Source organism: Diabrotica virgifera, chromosome 7 (assembly GCF_917563875.1).
Source record: "Diabrotica virgifera virgifera chromosome 7, PGI_DIABVI_V3a".
NCBI lineage: Eukaryota > Metazoa > Arthropoda > Insecta > Coleoptera > Chrysomelidae > Diabrotica > Diabrotica virgifera.
The window spans coordinates 87,788,921-87,805,465 of NC_065449.1; the positions used below are offsets into that span (position 1 = coordinate 87,788,921).

General features: G+C 33.7%; 1 protein-coding gene across 1 annotated transcript in view; it reads right to left on the reverse strand.

Annotated features, from left to right (window-relative positions):
• Window positions 1–215: 215 nt before the first annotated feature.
• LOC114329653 (uncharacterized) overlaps window positions 216–16,545 on the reverse strand; it is a 90,930-nt gene continuing 74,600 nt past the window's right edge. The window contains exons 4-7 of the mRNA XM_028278831.2: window positions 9,421–9,918; window positions 3,997–4,105; window positions 3,565–3,885; window positions 216–434 (exon numbers count right to left, since the gene is read on the reverse strand). Coding sequence (XP_028134632.1) covers window positions 313–434; window positions 3,565–3,885; window positions 3,997–4,105; window positions 9,421–9,918 — 1,050 coding nt within the window. The 3' untranslated portion in view covers window positions 216–312. The remainder of the gene's footprint in view (window positions 435–3,564; window positions 3,886–3,996; window positions 4,106–9,420; window positions 9,919–16,545) is intronic.

The window sequence follows — 16,545 nt, forward strand, 5'->3', positions numbered from 1 at the left end:
ACGGCAGTTTAAGTACAGCGTTAATCTAATACCTATATCACACTGCCACAATTGCCAGACAATGTCTGCAATCGTTTTGAGATCGTTGAGCATGAATCCCTGAATATGGAATTACTACTTGTGCGTGACTATCTTTGTAATTCCTTGTTATAATAATTGATTATGCAGTCCATCAAGGAAAATTCTTGGAATATGGTAGGAACAAAAATAAATGCTTATCTTTTTATCAATACTTTATTATTATATGTAGCACAAATATATGATTATCTTACAATTTTAAAAAATATATCATATAAAATATACTATTTTATGTTAGTGTTGTCCATTCTGTATTTTAATTCTTTTCGGTAATGGTTCACCATTCAATTTTGAATTTTCTGTCATTAAAAATGGCAACTTGTGTTCCAATGTCATGTTGTTTTCTGGTGGTAAACCTAAAACAACATATTATTTTAAATTAGTAATGTGTATTATTTTAAAAAGACACTGATCAAAACGAAAAAGCAGCCACTAACTTAATTCCATGTAAATTGTTTATTTCGTTAGGTAGGAAGTTAAAAATTTACGTCCATCCAGGAGACACATACAGTTTTTATAAATGAAAGAAAAAAAGAAGTTTTTCTACAACCATTATTCAAAATGTACTTTTCTGCACAGTTTTATGTTATCAAAGTTGATATTTTCTCACAGTATAAGATATATGACATTAGTGTGCAGAAAAGTGACGTTTCTGTGCCGGAAAGTTCTTTTCTGCACAGTAGACTACCTCATTCTGAGTAAAGTTATATATTCTGTTTACATCTGTGGTTAAAGTGTAGACAAATATAACCTGTAAGACAATTAATTATCGAATAGAAATTAAATTATGGATGTTACAACTGTTTTATTTTACAATTTTATTCTTAATAAATTAATAAAACATATAATGGACTCATTAAATATCTAAGATCTAACAACATCACGAGAAAAACCAAATGCAAAATATACAAAACCCTGATAAAACCGGTCCTTATATATGAATCAGAGACATGGACACTGACGAAAAGCGATGAGAACTTATTAGGTACGTTTGAACGAAAAATCCTTAGACACATATATAAGGGGGTGAAAGAAAATGACGTATGGCGCAGCAGATATAATTTTGAACTATATGCAGCATACAACGAGCCCGACGTCATAAAATCCATAAAGATCGGACGTCTGCGCTGGATGAGCCATGTTGAACGAATGTTGGAGACCGAAACACCAAAACACATAATGAAGCAAACACCAGTAGGGAGAAGGTCAAAGGAAAGACCCAAACTTAGATACATGGAACAAGTGGAACAAGATCTGAAAACACTTGAGATTACCCACTGGAAGAACAAAGCAAGGAACAGAACAGAATGGCGGAAAATCCTAGAACAAGCCAGGACCCAAAAAGGGTTGTCGAGCTACTGATGATGATGATGATGATTCTTAATAAATATTGTCTAATTATCAATTAACCAATAAGGATTTAGCAACCTTAGCAAGATACGTCGAATGAAGTAGGTTTGGTGTAAATCCGTGACTGCATAAATATAACGTCAAATGTGACATTATTTTGTAATAATTATTTAAAATAGTTTAAATTCAAACAAATTAAGGTAGTGCATTAATTTCTTAACTGATTTCTGTGTAATTTGTTTAGGTATAAGGAATTTAAATTGATTAGTATTAATTAAACACAGTTTAAAATTTATAATTTATTGTTATAATAAATCTTCGATTGGAAATTGTGATTTTTAATTTATGCAAAATATGTGGTTGTAGAAAAAGTATAGTGTGTAACACGTACAGAAAGGTAATTTGTCACTCGTTTGAATTGCGGAACTTACTTGCGCTCGTACCGCAACCTTTCAAACCAGTGAGAAATTAGTACCTTTCTGTACTTGTTACACAATATACTATTCATTTATTCGTTTTTCTTGTATTAAGTAAAAAAACAAAACTTGATAAAATTTTGGAATCACATTTTCCGTTACTGAGTTTCTATCGATATTTACGTTAATGTTGTTAAGAATTAATGATCGATTTTTATGTGCTTGGAGGCCCCGAAGGCGCAGAGTGTATCTCACAGATATTCAAATTGCTAGGACAATAACTTTAATTCAAGAAGGTTACTCAAGACGCCGTATAGCAGAAATGTTAAATGTTATTTGTGCTGCAATAAATAGACCCTGGAGCAGACATGAAATGTATGGTGTTATTGGAAGACAACCTTATACGTATCATGCATGCTCGACTACAGCTAGAGAGGATCGACTTTTACAACTATGGGTAATCAGAAACCTTAGAAGCACTGCTCGAATGCTACAAAATGAGTTAGTAGAAGCTACGGGTACAAGAGTAAATACTCAAACTATATGTAATCGGCTTCACGAACATAGCTTGAATGCAAGAAGGCCAGCTAGAGTACCTCCTTTGACCCCTGCACATCATAGAGCCAGACTATGTGGTGGGCACTCGATAAGAAAGGAGTCCCTGGTAAATATGTCAAGATTGTGAGGGATATTTATTAGGAAGTAGCGACTAGTATTATAACAGGCGTGGGAGAGACTGATAAATTTCAGGTGAAAGTAGGATTGCACCAAGGCTCGGTGCTTAGTCAGTATTTATTCTCATTAGTTTTGGAACAGATAACAGCGAAACTACAGGGTAACATTCCATGGTGCTTAATGTATGCTGATAATGTCGTGTTAGTAGGAAATAGTGAAAGAGACTTAGAACAAAAACTGGAACAGTGGAGACATGCTCTGGAGGAAAAAGGTTCAAAACTTAGTAGGACAAAAACAGATTAGTATTTGAAATGTTCATTTAAAGATGGAGTTACTACAAATAAAATGGTATCTTTGGATGACGAAATGATTGTGAAAAGCAATAGTTTTAAGTACCTGAGATCGGTATTACATATAGTAATGGAGAAATAGATGGAGATGCATGCAGTAGAATTAGGGCTGGATGAATGAAGTGGAAGGAAGCGAGGGGTGTGTTGTGTGACAGAAAAATTCCAATGAAGTTGAAGGGAAAATTCTATAAAACAGCCATAAGACCGGCTATGATGTACGGAACTGAATGTTGGGCAGTGAAAAAGAAGGAGGAACAACGAATGCATGTGGCGGAAATGGGAATGCTTAGATGGATGAGTGGAGTGACAAAAAATGATAAAATTAAAAATGGGTATATTAGGGGAAGTCTAGGTGTGGCACCAATTGATGTCAAAATGAGAGAGCATAGGTTGAGATGGTTTGGTCATGTTCAACGTCGAGACGTTAATCACCAAATACGAAGAATTGCTGAAGTGCAGATTCCTGGAAGGAGTAGGAGAGGAAGACCAACGAAGACTTGGAGGGAGACGATTAGGCAGGACATATTGGTAAAGTGGATTAATATTGATATGACCCAAAATAGAATTGTGTGGAGAAATGCAATTAGGGAAGCCGACCCCACATAGGGATAAGGTAAAGATAATGATGACCGACTTTTTTGATTTTCCAAACAAATAAAAATTTTATTTAAATTTAATATAAACTAAATCTTTACCTATGCAAGCCTTTATGACGTTTTCAATGCATGCCCTCTGCTTGTTTAAAGCATTGACTACCGGTGTGCCCTTTGGAACTAAGGGTGCCTTGCAAAGATAACTCAAAAGTGACAATACTGGGTGGAATGAAGTGTATTCATCATCTGAGGAGTTTTCTCTCTTTATCTTGATTCTCGTAAATAGTTCTCCCAATATGATTAGGTCTAATATTATTGGAGTTGCAAGCAAAGAATCTTCACAGGTGTTATGAATTACCAATGTGTTTAAACCTCCCATCATTATTTCTGAGGTATATTCATCTAAGGCTCTTTTGCAGTCTCCTGAAATTAGAAAAGTGATTCTCAATATCAGTAATAGTTAAGTGAGTAGTGGCATGATAGTAATGTGTGATAAAAAAGGTTTAACATAGAATATAAATTATGATAACTTACCCACATATGGAACATATTTGATGACCACTACATGATCTGGCTTTTCCCCTGGCTGATAGAGAATATCATTGGAGTTTACCATGTCATCAACAACATTGCTTTTTGAAATCTAAAAATAAAAAAATCTTTGGTTGAATAAACATAAGAGGAATTATTCCCAAACCAGCTTCTAAACTATACTGGTACGGTACAATCTGAGGAAAATTATTCCGAAAAGAAGGTCATGAAAAAGAATACAAGAAAAGATAGAATGCAAAAGAAGTCGAAGAAAATATTTCACAAATAGCTATACATTTGAAGTCCATTCTGTAATTACAGTCAGAGGTTGTTGCATTGTATCTTTAACTGCGCTAGCCGAGGACATAATGCCTATCGTTTCCGAGTCTAGCTATCAACCAATCCACGACCAGATTCCACAAAAAAGGAGATATCAGGCCCCTCCAGAGGACAGCTTTTGCGACATAATATGCCGACACTGTGTCCCACAGTAAAGTTATATACAGTGTGTCAATTTAAAAAGTGGCCATTCCCTATAATTTGGTCCCTATAGAAAATTTAAAAATATGCAAAAACACGTTAAATTTATTTGTAAGGGGGACATTTTCTAGACCAATTGTCAACTAAATTACATCAACCCTCTAGCGGGGGCGGACACAACCCTCAAAATCTTTAATGGAAAGGGGGGTTGAGTGATACCTCATTTTAAAGGTCATTCAATTACCTTTTCAAAAATACCACATACCTTATATTTATTTTCATTACTTTTGGAGAAATATTGGATTCAATCCTCTAAAAAAATTTTGGAGTTCTGAACTCGATACTTAATATTTACGGTTTTACTTGATTTTTCCAAAAGTATTGAAAAGAAATACAATATGTGTGGTATTTTTGAAAAGGTAGTTGAGCGTTTATTTTGTTCATAAGCATGTGTAGGTTTTCTAGGTTGTTTAGCCGATACTCAGTCCCTGGGTTATTGATTTATAAATTTTTGTTAAAAATTGGCGATATTTATAACATTTGAGTGTCCCCGATCTGTAGCTTGATTCGAATCGAAGAATTGGAATTTTCGGTTCGTCCAAGTAGAGCATTTATAATAATATAAATGTGAAAGCCTTGAATTATCCACGCCTGTCTGTCCCAAAGAGTTTGTAAATATAACTCCTCCGTCATTTCCGCCATTAGACCAGGTAGAATGACATATTCGATATCGAATGCAAGCTTATAATCCAAGTATAGTATTAAAGGTGAGAAATTTAACCTAGAACTTCAGGTTTCAGAGTTGCAACCGGGAGTACTGCTTTAGATTCGCTGAAATAGAACTAGCGATATATTATTCGACCCCTCTTAGCAAGAAGAGCTCAAAAATATACTTCCGGTTTTTATGCCTGTCTGTCTGCGAATATAACTCCTCCGTTATTAAATTAGATAGAATGATAAATGAGGTGTCTAATGAGAGCTTATAACCCAAAGATGGTATTAGAGGTGAGAAATTTGACCTTGGACTTCCGATTTTAGAGTTGCAACCGGAACTACTGTTTTAAAGTCGCCGAAATAATACAAGAGATATATTATTCGAAACGCTTTAGCAAGACGAAAACAAATATGTACTTCCATTTTCAAGACTGCCTGTCCGTCCGTCTGTCTGTCAGTGAATATAAGTCCTACGTTATTAGAACTGACAGAATGACAACTGAGGCGTCGAGTGAGTTTTAAACTTAAGGATGGTATTAAATATATAAAGGTGAGAAATTTAACCTCGGACTTAGGGTTACAGAGTTGTAACTGGAAATACTGTTTTAAACTCGCTGAAATGGTACAAACGATATATTACTCGACGCGCTTTAGCAAGATGAGAATAAATATATACTTCCGGTTTTTATATCACTTACGATTAAAAAGGTGGAATCGGAAGTGCCATATTATAGTCTCAGAAATAGTACATGTGATATATCAATCATCGCGTATTGAAAAGTGGAGCTCGAATATGTAGTTCCGGTTTTGATGTCATTTCCGTTTAAAAAGTTATGAGCGGAAGTTTGGCAAAAATGACTTAAAATTAGTGAAATAGTAGGTAGGTATATCAATCAACGCAAAGTTACATGAAGAGTTCAAATATTGACTCACTAGGACCCAGAATCCAGAGCCTCTTTTATTTCAAATCAGGCCCGAGGCACTACACAATTTTCGGGCCCCTAAATATAATTTAATAGTAATAACTTTTTTAAATAATATTAATTAATTAATAAAAATATAGTTGCACCAGAAATTTAAATTTTTATTAACGATAAATAATATATACAGGGTGTCCCAAAAGTAGTGGAACGGTCGAATATTTCGCGAACTAAACATCGGATCAAAAAACTGAAAAATACGTGTTCAATCATTTTCAAAAATCTATCCCATGACACCAAACACCAACCCCCACTACACCCCCTAGAGGTGGGGTGGAGGGTAACTTTAAAATCTCAAATGGAAACCCCTAGTTTTTCTTGCAGATTTGGATTCGTTACGTAAAAGTAAGCAACTTTTTTTCAAGACATTTTTTCGAACTGTGGATAGATGGCGCTATAATTGAGAAAAACGATTTATCCTGATACCATAGGTAAATTATAGAAACGGTCTAATATCTCGAGAAATACACTTCCAAATGAGAAACAAAAAAAAAGGTTTTTAATACTTTTCGAAAACCTATCGAATAACACTAAACATGACCCTCCAACCCACCCCCTGGAGGTGGGGTGGGGGGTAACTTTAAAATCTTAAATAGCAACCCCCACTTTTTATTACAGCTTCGGATTCGTCATGAAAAATTAAGCAACATTTATTCGAAACATTTTTTAGAATTGTTGATAGATGACGCTTTAATTGGAAAAATACGATTTATTAGCGCCATCTATCAGCAATTTTAAAAAATGTTTCGAATAAATGTAGCTTAATTTTTCATGACGAATTCGAATCTGCAATAAAAAGTGGGGGTTGCTATTTAAGATTTTAAATTTACCCCCCACCCCGTCTCCAGGGGGTAGGTTGGAGGGTCATTTTTGGTGTTTATCGATAGGTTTTCGAAAAATATTGAAAACCTGTTTTTTGGTTTCTCATTTGGAAGTGTATTTCTCGAGATATTAGACCGTTTCTATAGGTTACCTATGGTATCAGGATAAATTGTTTTTCCCAATTATAGCGCCATCTATCCACAGTTCGAAAAAATGTCTTGAATAAAAGTTGCTTACTTTTAAGTAACGAATCCAAATCTGCAAGAAAAACTAGGGGTTTCCATTTGAGATTTTAAAGTTACCCCCCACCCCACCTCCAGGGGGTGTAGTGGGAGTTAGTGTTTGGTGTCATTGGATAGATTTTTGAAAATGATTGAACACGTATTTTTCAGTTTTTCGATCCGATGTTTAGTTCGCGAAATATTCGACCGTTCCACTACTTTTGGGACACCCTATATATTTAAGGGCATAGGCGCAAAATGTCGCCTGTCAAAATATTCAGTGTGTTTTAAATGTATTCATTTTTCTCAAATTCTGAGAAAACTAATAATTATTTTTGAAAAATTTAAACGCAGAATGAAATATTACGGAGGGTAGAAAATCCCTGAAAACTCCTATGTTTGTTTTAATAAGTTACTGGGATAAAAAAAGAGAAAATTTAGTGTGATTTTTAATTTTAAATATCTCATTCAAAAAAACTTTTTGTTTATTCTAAAAGACTTCTACCCTCGGTCATACTGTAGTCTTTCATTCTGCGATTAATTTTTTCAAAAATACTTATCTATTAGTTTTCTCATAATTCAAAAAAAGAATCTTCTTCTTCTTTAGGTGCCGTGTCTGTATTCAGACGTTGGCCGTCATCATGTTTACAATTTCCTGAAATCTCTCTCTATCGGCTGCTGCGCGAAATAATTCTTCTACTGTGCGGCCACAGCATTGTCTAATATTACGCAGCCATGAAAGTTTCTTTCGACCAATCCATCTCTTTCCCTCCACTTTTCCTTGTATTATAAGGCGAAGCAGATGGTATTTAGGTCCTCTAATTATATGGCCGAAGTATTCTGTTTTTCTCCTCTTTATAATGCTTATGACCAGACGTTCCGAATTCATCATTTGAAGAACACCTTCATTGGAAGTGTGCGAAACCCACGATATCTTTAGGATTCGTCGATAGCACCACAATTCGAATGCTTCTATTTTGTTTAGCATTGTGGTTTTTAACGTCCATGTTTCACAACCATACAATAGGATAGACCACACATAACATTTCAGCACCTTCTTTCGAATATTCATCGACAGGTTTCTATTACATAAAACTGGTTTCCAGGTCATAAAAGCCTTCCGTGATATTTCGATCCTAGTTATTATCTCTTCATCGGAGTCACAATTTACATTTAACCAGCTGCCAAGGTACTTGAAATGATTTACCCGTTCTAACTCCTCTCCATCAAGAGAAAGCTGACCTTGATCTATATTAATCTTTCCAACTGCCATCCACTTTGTTTTTGAAATGTTGATTTTAAGGCCTCTCCGATAGCTTGCTTCACTGACTAGATATAGTCGTGTCTGAAGATCTTGTAAATTTTCAGCAAGAATGGCTGTATCGTCAGCGTATCTAATATTGTTGATTACTTCTCCGCCTAGCCTTACTCCCTCTTGTCTGTCATCCAAAGCCTCCCTAAAGATTTCTTCAGAGTACAGATTAAAAAGGGTGGGTGATAAAACACAACCTTGTCGTACTCCACGTTTTATCGGCAGTTTTCAGTACGACTGTCTCCAATTTGGATAGAGGCTACTTGATTGTAATATAAGTATTTCAGCAGTCTTATATCGTAATGGTCAAGTCCTGCTGCCTGCAGGCAATCGAAAAGTGTATCATGTTGTACTCGGTCGAATGCCTTCTCGAAGTCGATGAAACAAACATAAACGTTTGTTTCATCGACTTCGAGAAGGCATTCGACCGAGTACAACATGATACACTTTTCGATTGCCTGCAGGCAGCAGGACTTGACCACTACGATATAAGACTGCTGAAATACTTATATTACTTTACTGCTGAATACTGCTGAAATACTTAAAAAAGAATAAGTACATTTAAAACACATTGAGCAGTTTGACAGGCGACATTTTGCGCATATGCCCTTAAACAATTAAACATTGTTTAATTATAACTCTTATTGTTATCATTTCCTGTTCGTAAAATGAAAGAATTTTGAAAATTTATTTTGTTATTGTAATAAAAATGTTTTTTGGTTATCTTTCCGGGCCCCATTAAAATACGGGCCCGAGGCAGGTGCCTCTCGGGCCTAGTGGTAAAATAGGCCATGCCAGAATCTAGAACTTGCAAGTCCAATATTTATTTAGATTCATACAAAATTTAAATACCAAATATGTATAAAACTCTGGAAATAGAATTAATATTATAAGTTACCTCTTTAGATCTGAACTGTGGAGGTGCAGATAAATTCTTTCCATCGTTATTCCCAAGATGATTATAGCTAACAATACTGACAGGTTTAATACCAGCACCCACTAAGAAGTCGACCAAAACGCTCTTTATCTTCGTTTGGCCAGATTTGAAATCATCTCCAGCAATAAATACTCCACGTTTTTCAGCGAAGTCAATAATTCCCGGAACAAATGTATTCTGTGGAGATCCGTTTATATAAGTACATCCCTTAGCTATAGCGGCATATGCAAATAGTGTAGATGGTGATATATTGCTGTCATTGTTAGCGATAGCGATTTTGATGTTTTCAGCTGTGTCATTAACACCATCTAAGACGTCGCTGAAGCATTCCGTATTCGCTGTCCATAAAATGATGATTTTGTCAAGATTATTGGCGTCTTTAAATTCGGCTATATCGTGGCATATATGTTCTAACTGCTCCTGTCTTGTACCTTTAATTACATGGTCCGCTCTGGATTTCTGGAAAACAAAAAGCAAAATGTAGGGATGACAAGGGTGAACGTATCTTTAAAAAATTGGAGGCTACATCAGCGCGTCATCAATATTAACTCGAGATATAATAGCCGCAGGCACGTAGCAAAGGGGGGGGGTCAATGGGTCCGGACCCCTCCCAAAACTGCCACGGGTTTGGTACCAAGGCAGCAAGTTTCTCCTCAAGTTTTTTTTTTAAAAAGTGAACGAAATTATTATCAGTTTTTACTAGGAATATTTCTGTTTTTATTCAGTGTACAGATCAACTTATTATATCCAATAATAATTTAAAAATCAGATTTACCAAAAATGAAAGTATTCTATCAGCATTTCAAATTTTTTTACCTGGATTTGCCTCTACAGAAAAAACAAAATTGCTAGAAAATTTGCCTGCCTATTACTCCCACGACACTTCCCTTACAGCAATAAAAGGTGAAATGTTTTGGTGTAAATGTAATACAATATCATCTTTAGAACCAAATACCGAAGTTCTGCGCATAATGGAACATTGTAATAAAGATTTTTTACCGAACATTTACAAATTCCTTATAATTTTGGCAACTATCCCTGTCACAACGACCAGTGTAGAACGTTAGATCTTAACAATGAAGCGAGTAAACACTTTACCCAGAAACAAGATGGGAAACGAAAGACAAGAAAAATTTATTGGGTAGACAACTGAATAGATGACTAGGTGTACTTTTTTCTACTTTTTTTTTTTCTATATTCCGTTAGTAGTCACTAACATCATCAGGGACGCTAAAATGATATTAAAGATACAATGGTGAACTTAGGTTTTAAAAACAACTTACTAGGGTGAGATTTTCGTCATATAGATGTTATATCTTAGTAAAGCAGTAAACACTTTAGATCGTTAAAATATTTTATTTAATTTAAAAGTATTTTTTTTCCGAAAATCGATCAGCAATTTGGACAGTTTTGACAACATTTTTGAAAGAAACGTTCGATTTTTTTCTTATACTTAGCCGTTGCCTGGAAACGAAAAATAACTGTACGGAAAACCAGAACGTTTTCGGACTTATCAGTCCATCATCAGTGATCATCCTTGCAAAATAGCTACAATGTCAAACACTGGTTGGATTAAATGTTCAAACTACATCATAAATACAAGAAAATACTAAAAGTAGAGTACTTACTCACATGTTCCTGGAGGCAATCCATTGCCATCGACTTTAAGTCGCATTATTTTCTTGTATTTATAATGCGGATTGAATATTTAATCCAACCAGTGTTTGGCATTTAGGCTTTTTTGCAAGGACACGTAGTTCACTGATGATGGACTTATAAGTCTGAAAACGTTCGTTCTGAACAATGACAATAATGAGTATAATCCTTTTGGATTTTAAAAATTTTAATTCTTAATTAAATTTTATACCAACTACACCAGGTAGCTTTTACTTCACGTTGTTATTTAACTAGATGGTATACAGCCAACCTTCGGGAACTATCCCGTTTTATTAATGTACTATTAATTAAATGAGAAAATAACAAAATTGCAATTTTGAAATATTAAAATAGTTTTTTCAAATTTTGCATATGGATCTAAAACTAATTCTGAATTCTTTTTTCAATAACTTACCGTCTAATCTAACAAAAAATTTGAGTTTAGACCCCCTCAAGCACATTTCCTGGCTTCGTGCCTGAATAGCCGCGCCGTTTTTCGAAAGTTCTGCGCACCTTTGGGAACAGTGCGTCGGCAGTACGTGACCGTGACACTATCAAAGACGAAGGCACAAATTGTGATGATAATAACTCCTAACTAAATTTTGCCAAATCAGTCAGTTAAGTTCGATTTCTCGTTATAGGTAATCGATTTTAGTAGTTCCAGTGTGACACAAAATCTAGGTATGGGATAAAAAAAGTTTATTTGAAGAAAGTGTATTTTTTTTTGTTCTTCTTAATGTCGATACAGACTCGTTTTTGTAATATTTTATTTAATATAGAGTAATTCCCACGTACTCACTAAGGTATTTCTCAAATTGGCCTCTGTACCGCAATTCTTTACTATATTACGTATATGTGTGCCAAATAACTCAACAAAATATTCAAAATTAAAGCTGCAATCTTGGAACGCGTTTTCCGTCTTGCTAACGTGTTGATGTAGTCCAGTGATACTCAACCTGCGGCCCCCTTGCGTTTTTTATATGGCCCGAAGGCTAACTTAAGGGCTCTGTAAACGATCAAATTATTTTGAACTTAAGTAAGATAGTTGGTGGTGGCTTTTAGCATTTATTTGCGACATACCAGGAAAACTTAGCGAACTTAATCATCGTTTACAAATTAAAAGGTAAACTGAGTATAAGCTAAAGATGTAGGTACATCGAGAAAATTAATATAAAAAATCTGTAGAACTTTTCGACATTGGTAAAAGAACAACAAGATGGAATTGATATATGTCCAGAAAACTTTGCTACTATTTCTAATCACTTAGTTTTCTTGAGCGATGAATTTCTGGACAGATTAAATGATTTGCGAGAAATTAGGAAATATCTTCTATTATTGTTTGTTTTTTAACCACGAGGAGTGATTCAAATTTACCGCGCCGTAATGCTTGTTTCTAATTGGTCCAACCGCAGGCAAGTAACAAGTCCACTGTTATTAAATTTTGACACTAATAACATTTATGAAATTTTGTCACTTCTGTCATTTTATGTTAATTAAGTATATCGGCGATTTTTTGTGTTTTCTGCATTATTCCTTTAATTTTTATATTTTTAGTCTACTTTTATATATAAAAACAGTTGTTTTTAGAACACTTGAGCGATGTGTTAGTATATAATATAATACTTATGTATGGACAGGCCCGGACTGGGCCGCCGGCCCACCGGCCAGCGGGCCGGTGCGCCTTTTGCCTTCGTTAGTATATATCCATTAAAAAAATTAAACGCTGAAAATTTTTTTAACCTTTACACAAAGACTAGGTGGCAGAATGAAAGATTACATTATTACCGAGGGGCGAATGTCCCTTAGAATAAATAAAAAGTTTCTTTTGAATAAGATATGTATTTAAAATTAAAAATCATACTCAATTTTCTCTTTTTTTCAGCCCTGTAACTTATTAAAATAAACATTATCGAAGATTTCAGGGACTTTCGGCCCTCGGTAGTAACGTAATATTTTATTCTGCGTTTAAATTTTTCAAAAATACGTATTAGTTTTCTCAGGCTTCGAAAAAAAAACGAATGCATTTAAATAGCATTGAAGCCGAAAGTTTGAGCCTATCCCCTTAAACAATGTTTAATTGTTTAAATATAAATTTTATTTATTGTTAATAAAAATTTTATTTTCTTGTGCAACTATATTTCTATTTATTAAATAATTAATACATTTAAAAAAAGTTATTATTATTATTAAATTATATTTAGGGGTCCGAAAATTGTGTAGTGCCTCGGGCCTGATTTAAAGTAAAATAGGTTCTGGCGGCGCCCTCGAAGACAATTTTTACGATTTGGGCGCCTTTCGTAGGTATCAATATCCGGTTTTTCTATTATAATTAAAGACTGGATTATATGCAAAATGCATATGCATATATATGCTGCATATTTCTCATGTTTTTCATAAATGCATATGCCTTGCATATTTGGAGATTTAAGACCATATAAATGCATATTTTGATGGGAATTTACTCTACCCCATTTAAAAATAAGGTATATATTAGTAACATCAACATCCATTAAAATAAAATGTGAAAGTAAATATTTTGCTGTTAAGCTCCTTTGTTGTTGTACCCATAAACATAATGGGCGTTATTTATAGCTGCAGGTATCATTATCCGGATATTTAAGATTTATAGACTTCTCAGAATTTACAAATTACCTAAGTAAATACCGATTATATTTTGAATAACATTACAAATATTACCTGTACTTACTGCTGGTGTCGGCCAACTATGAATTATTCTGGGAAAACCAACCAAAACGAAATTTTAAGGCAGCGTTGCCAATTTAGCTTATTTTATGCTAGATTTGGCATATTTTTGTGTTGTTTAGCTTATTTATTTCTTGTTTAGCATATAGCATATTTTCTAGCATATTAAATAATATAAAAATTATTTAGTAAAAATCGAAAATCTTCTAATTCAGAACAAATTTTTATGTTGGCCTTACAATTACTAAAACAACTTAGGAACTCTCTCACAGGAACTTGAAACTGATATCAGTGAGTCAAATCTGATTCCTAACAAAAAATGTTTAACCATTCACACATACACACCTACATCAGCAAATCCCTTCGCCTTCAATAATGTTTATATTAGTACTTATGTCTGTGGACCATGAGATTACTATTAACTACAGGATCATGTTTCAGCATTTTTTAAAACAAATAATTTATCTGTACTGGGTTATGCTTGCTATAGGGATTTTTTATTAGTTGATAATGGAATACCTACTGTTGAACTGATCATTCCATCATTCTTGTGAGGTTTGGCAAATACTATATTGGTCGAGTTGGCAACACTGTTTTAAGGGTAGGATAGATTATTTTATTTTATGAATGGTTAGTCTTAAATCAATCGCCGATTATTCAACTTTTGTGATTGCAAGTTATTGACTATACTGTGTAAAAAAATCATTTTATTATTATTGTGAAAATGCCTAAAGTAGCAAGGGAAAAATCAAGTCTTCTCAGAAGTTGGATTGGAAGTAACAATCATCTAAAAGTTATCGACAGTGAAAGTATGTTTTGCACCATTTGTGATAAAAAGGTAAGTTCTCCACTTCAATAGATTTTTAAACTTATCAAACTTCTTTGCACATCTATGTGTCTGTCTATTCTAAAATGACAAACCGTCCCATTTCTTCAAAAACTGTTTTTTAAAGTTCGCAACGGTTTGGCTTATACAGAGCGAGGTGTTGAGAGTGGCCCACCCTGTATACTACGGTACACTGACTGTACTTTATTGTTTGACGATTTCAATTTCACTTTGAGAAATAAAAAAAAATTGGGGGAGGTTTAAAAAGTTTGATCATTTTAATGTAGGTATCTATTTACGAAAACATCTAAAACATCATTATCATTATATTCCAGATTCCATGTCAAAAGAAATTCCAAGTAGTTCAACACATAAAAACTTCACTTCACCAAACTAAGCTATCAAAAAATGATAATAAACCTCGCCAGCAGATTCTACAGAACAGTTTGCAGATTCAGAATACGTCAGTTGGGCAAGAAACCTTTGCAAAGGATTTATGCCATTTTTTTTTGAACTGCAATATCCCTCTGCACAAGTTAGAACATAAATCGTGTCAAAACTTTTTAAAAACTTATTGCAAGATTAAAGATAAACCAGCTCAAATACCAAGTTCTTCAACTCTTCGGAAAAAATATGTCAGTGCATGTTACAAAGATGTGATGACGAGTATTAAAAATCAGTTAAAAGCCGATTATCTTTGGATTTCCGTCGATGAAACAACGGATACAAAGGGTCGACAAATTGCGAATCTAATTGTTGGAGTTCTTAACGACTCTGGCGATTTTAAAAACTCATACTTAATTAGTGTAAAATGTTTGGAAAAAACAAACTATGCTACAATAGCTAGATTTGTTAACGAATCCCTAACAAATTTTTTTTTACCTGATCAAGTACCATTTGAAAAAATATTATTAATGCTTAGTGATGCCGCCTCATATATGATGAAAGCTGCATCCAATCTTAAAATCTTTTTCCCTAATTTAATTCACTGTACATGTTTGGCGCACGGCCTAAACAGAGTTGCAGAGAAAGTTAGAATTGAATTTCCCAATGTAAACACCTTAATAAATAATGTAAAAAAAGTATTTCTGAAAGCACCACTACGTGTACAGGTATATAGGGAGATGCTTCCCGATATTCCTTTACCACCAGAACCAGTATTAACCAGATGGGGAACTTGGCTTAAAAGTGCTATATTTTTATCTGAACACTACGACGACATCAAAAGCGTTATTTCAAGTTTTGATCCGACTTGTACCGCTATTGATAACTGTCAAAATATTTTTAAAGAAAAGTCTATTAAAAATCAATTGTTGTATATAAAATCGAATTTCGATATCATTGAAAGTTCAATTACAAAATTAGAGGCTCAAAATTTATGTCTTCACAATAGTATGTCTATTGTTGATTCGGTTAAACAGAAAATAACAAATCTGAATGGGGAAATTGGAGTAAAAATTAAAGATAAACTTGATGACGTTTTAAACAAAAATGAGGGTTTCACTTTATTGCGTTCAATAAATAATATAATCAATTTTGGAAACTTCGATGAAAATATTAATATGGATCCGTCTCTAATAGCAAAGTTTAAATATGCCCCAATTACATCTTGTGACGTTGAGAGATCTTTTTCTGCCTATAAACAAATATTAACAGATAGAAGACATAATATTAGTTTAGAAAATATGAATCAATATATGATTATTTATTGTAACAATAAAAATATGTAAATTTGTTTTATTGTACTCTTTTTATAATATTAGTTTAGAAAATATGAATCAATATTGTAACAATAAAAATATGTACATTTATTTTATTGTACTCTTATTTATCTTGTGGTCAAAATAAAATATTTTGCCGTTTTATTTGTCACAAAACCTGAAGTTAAAAAAATATATTAA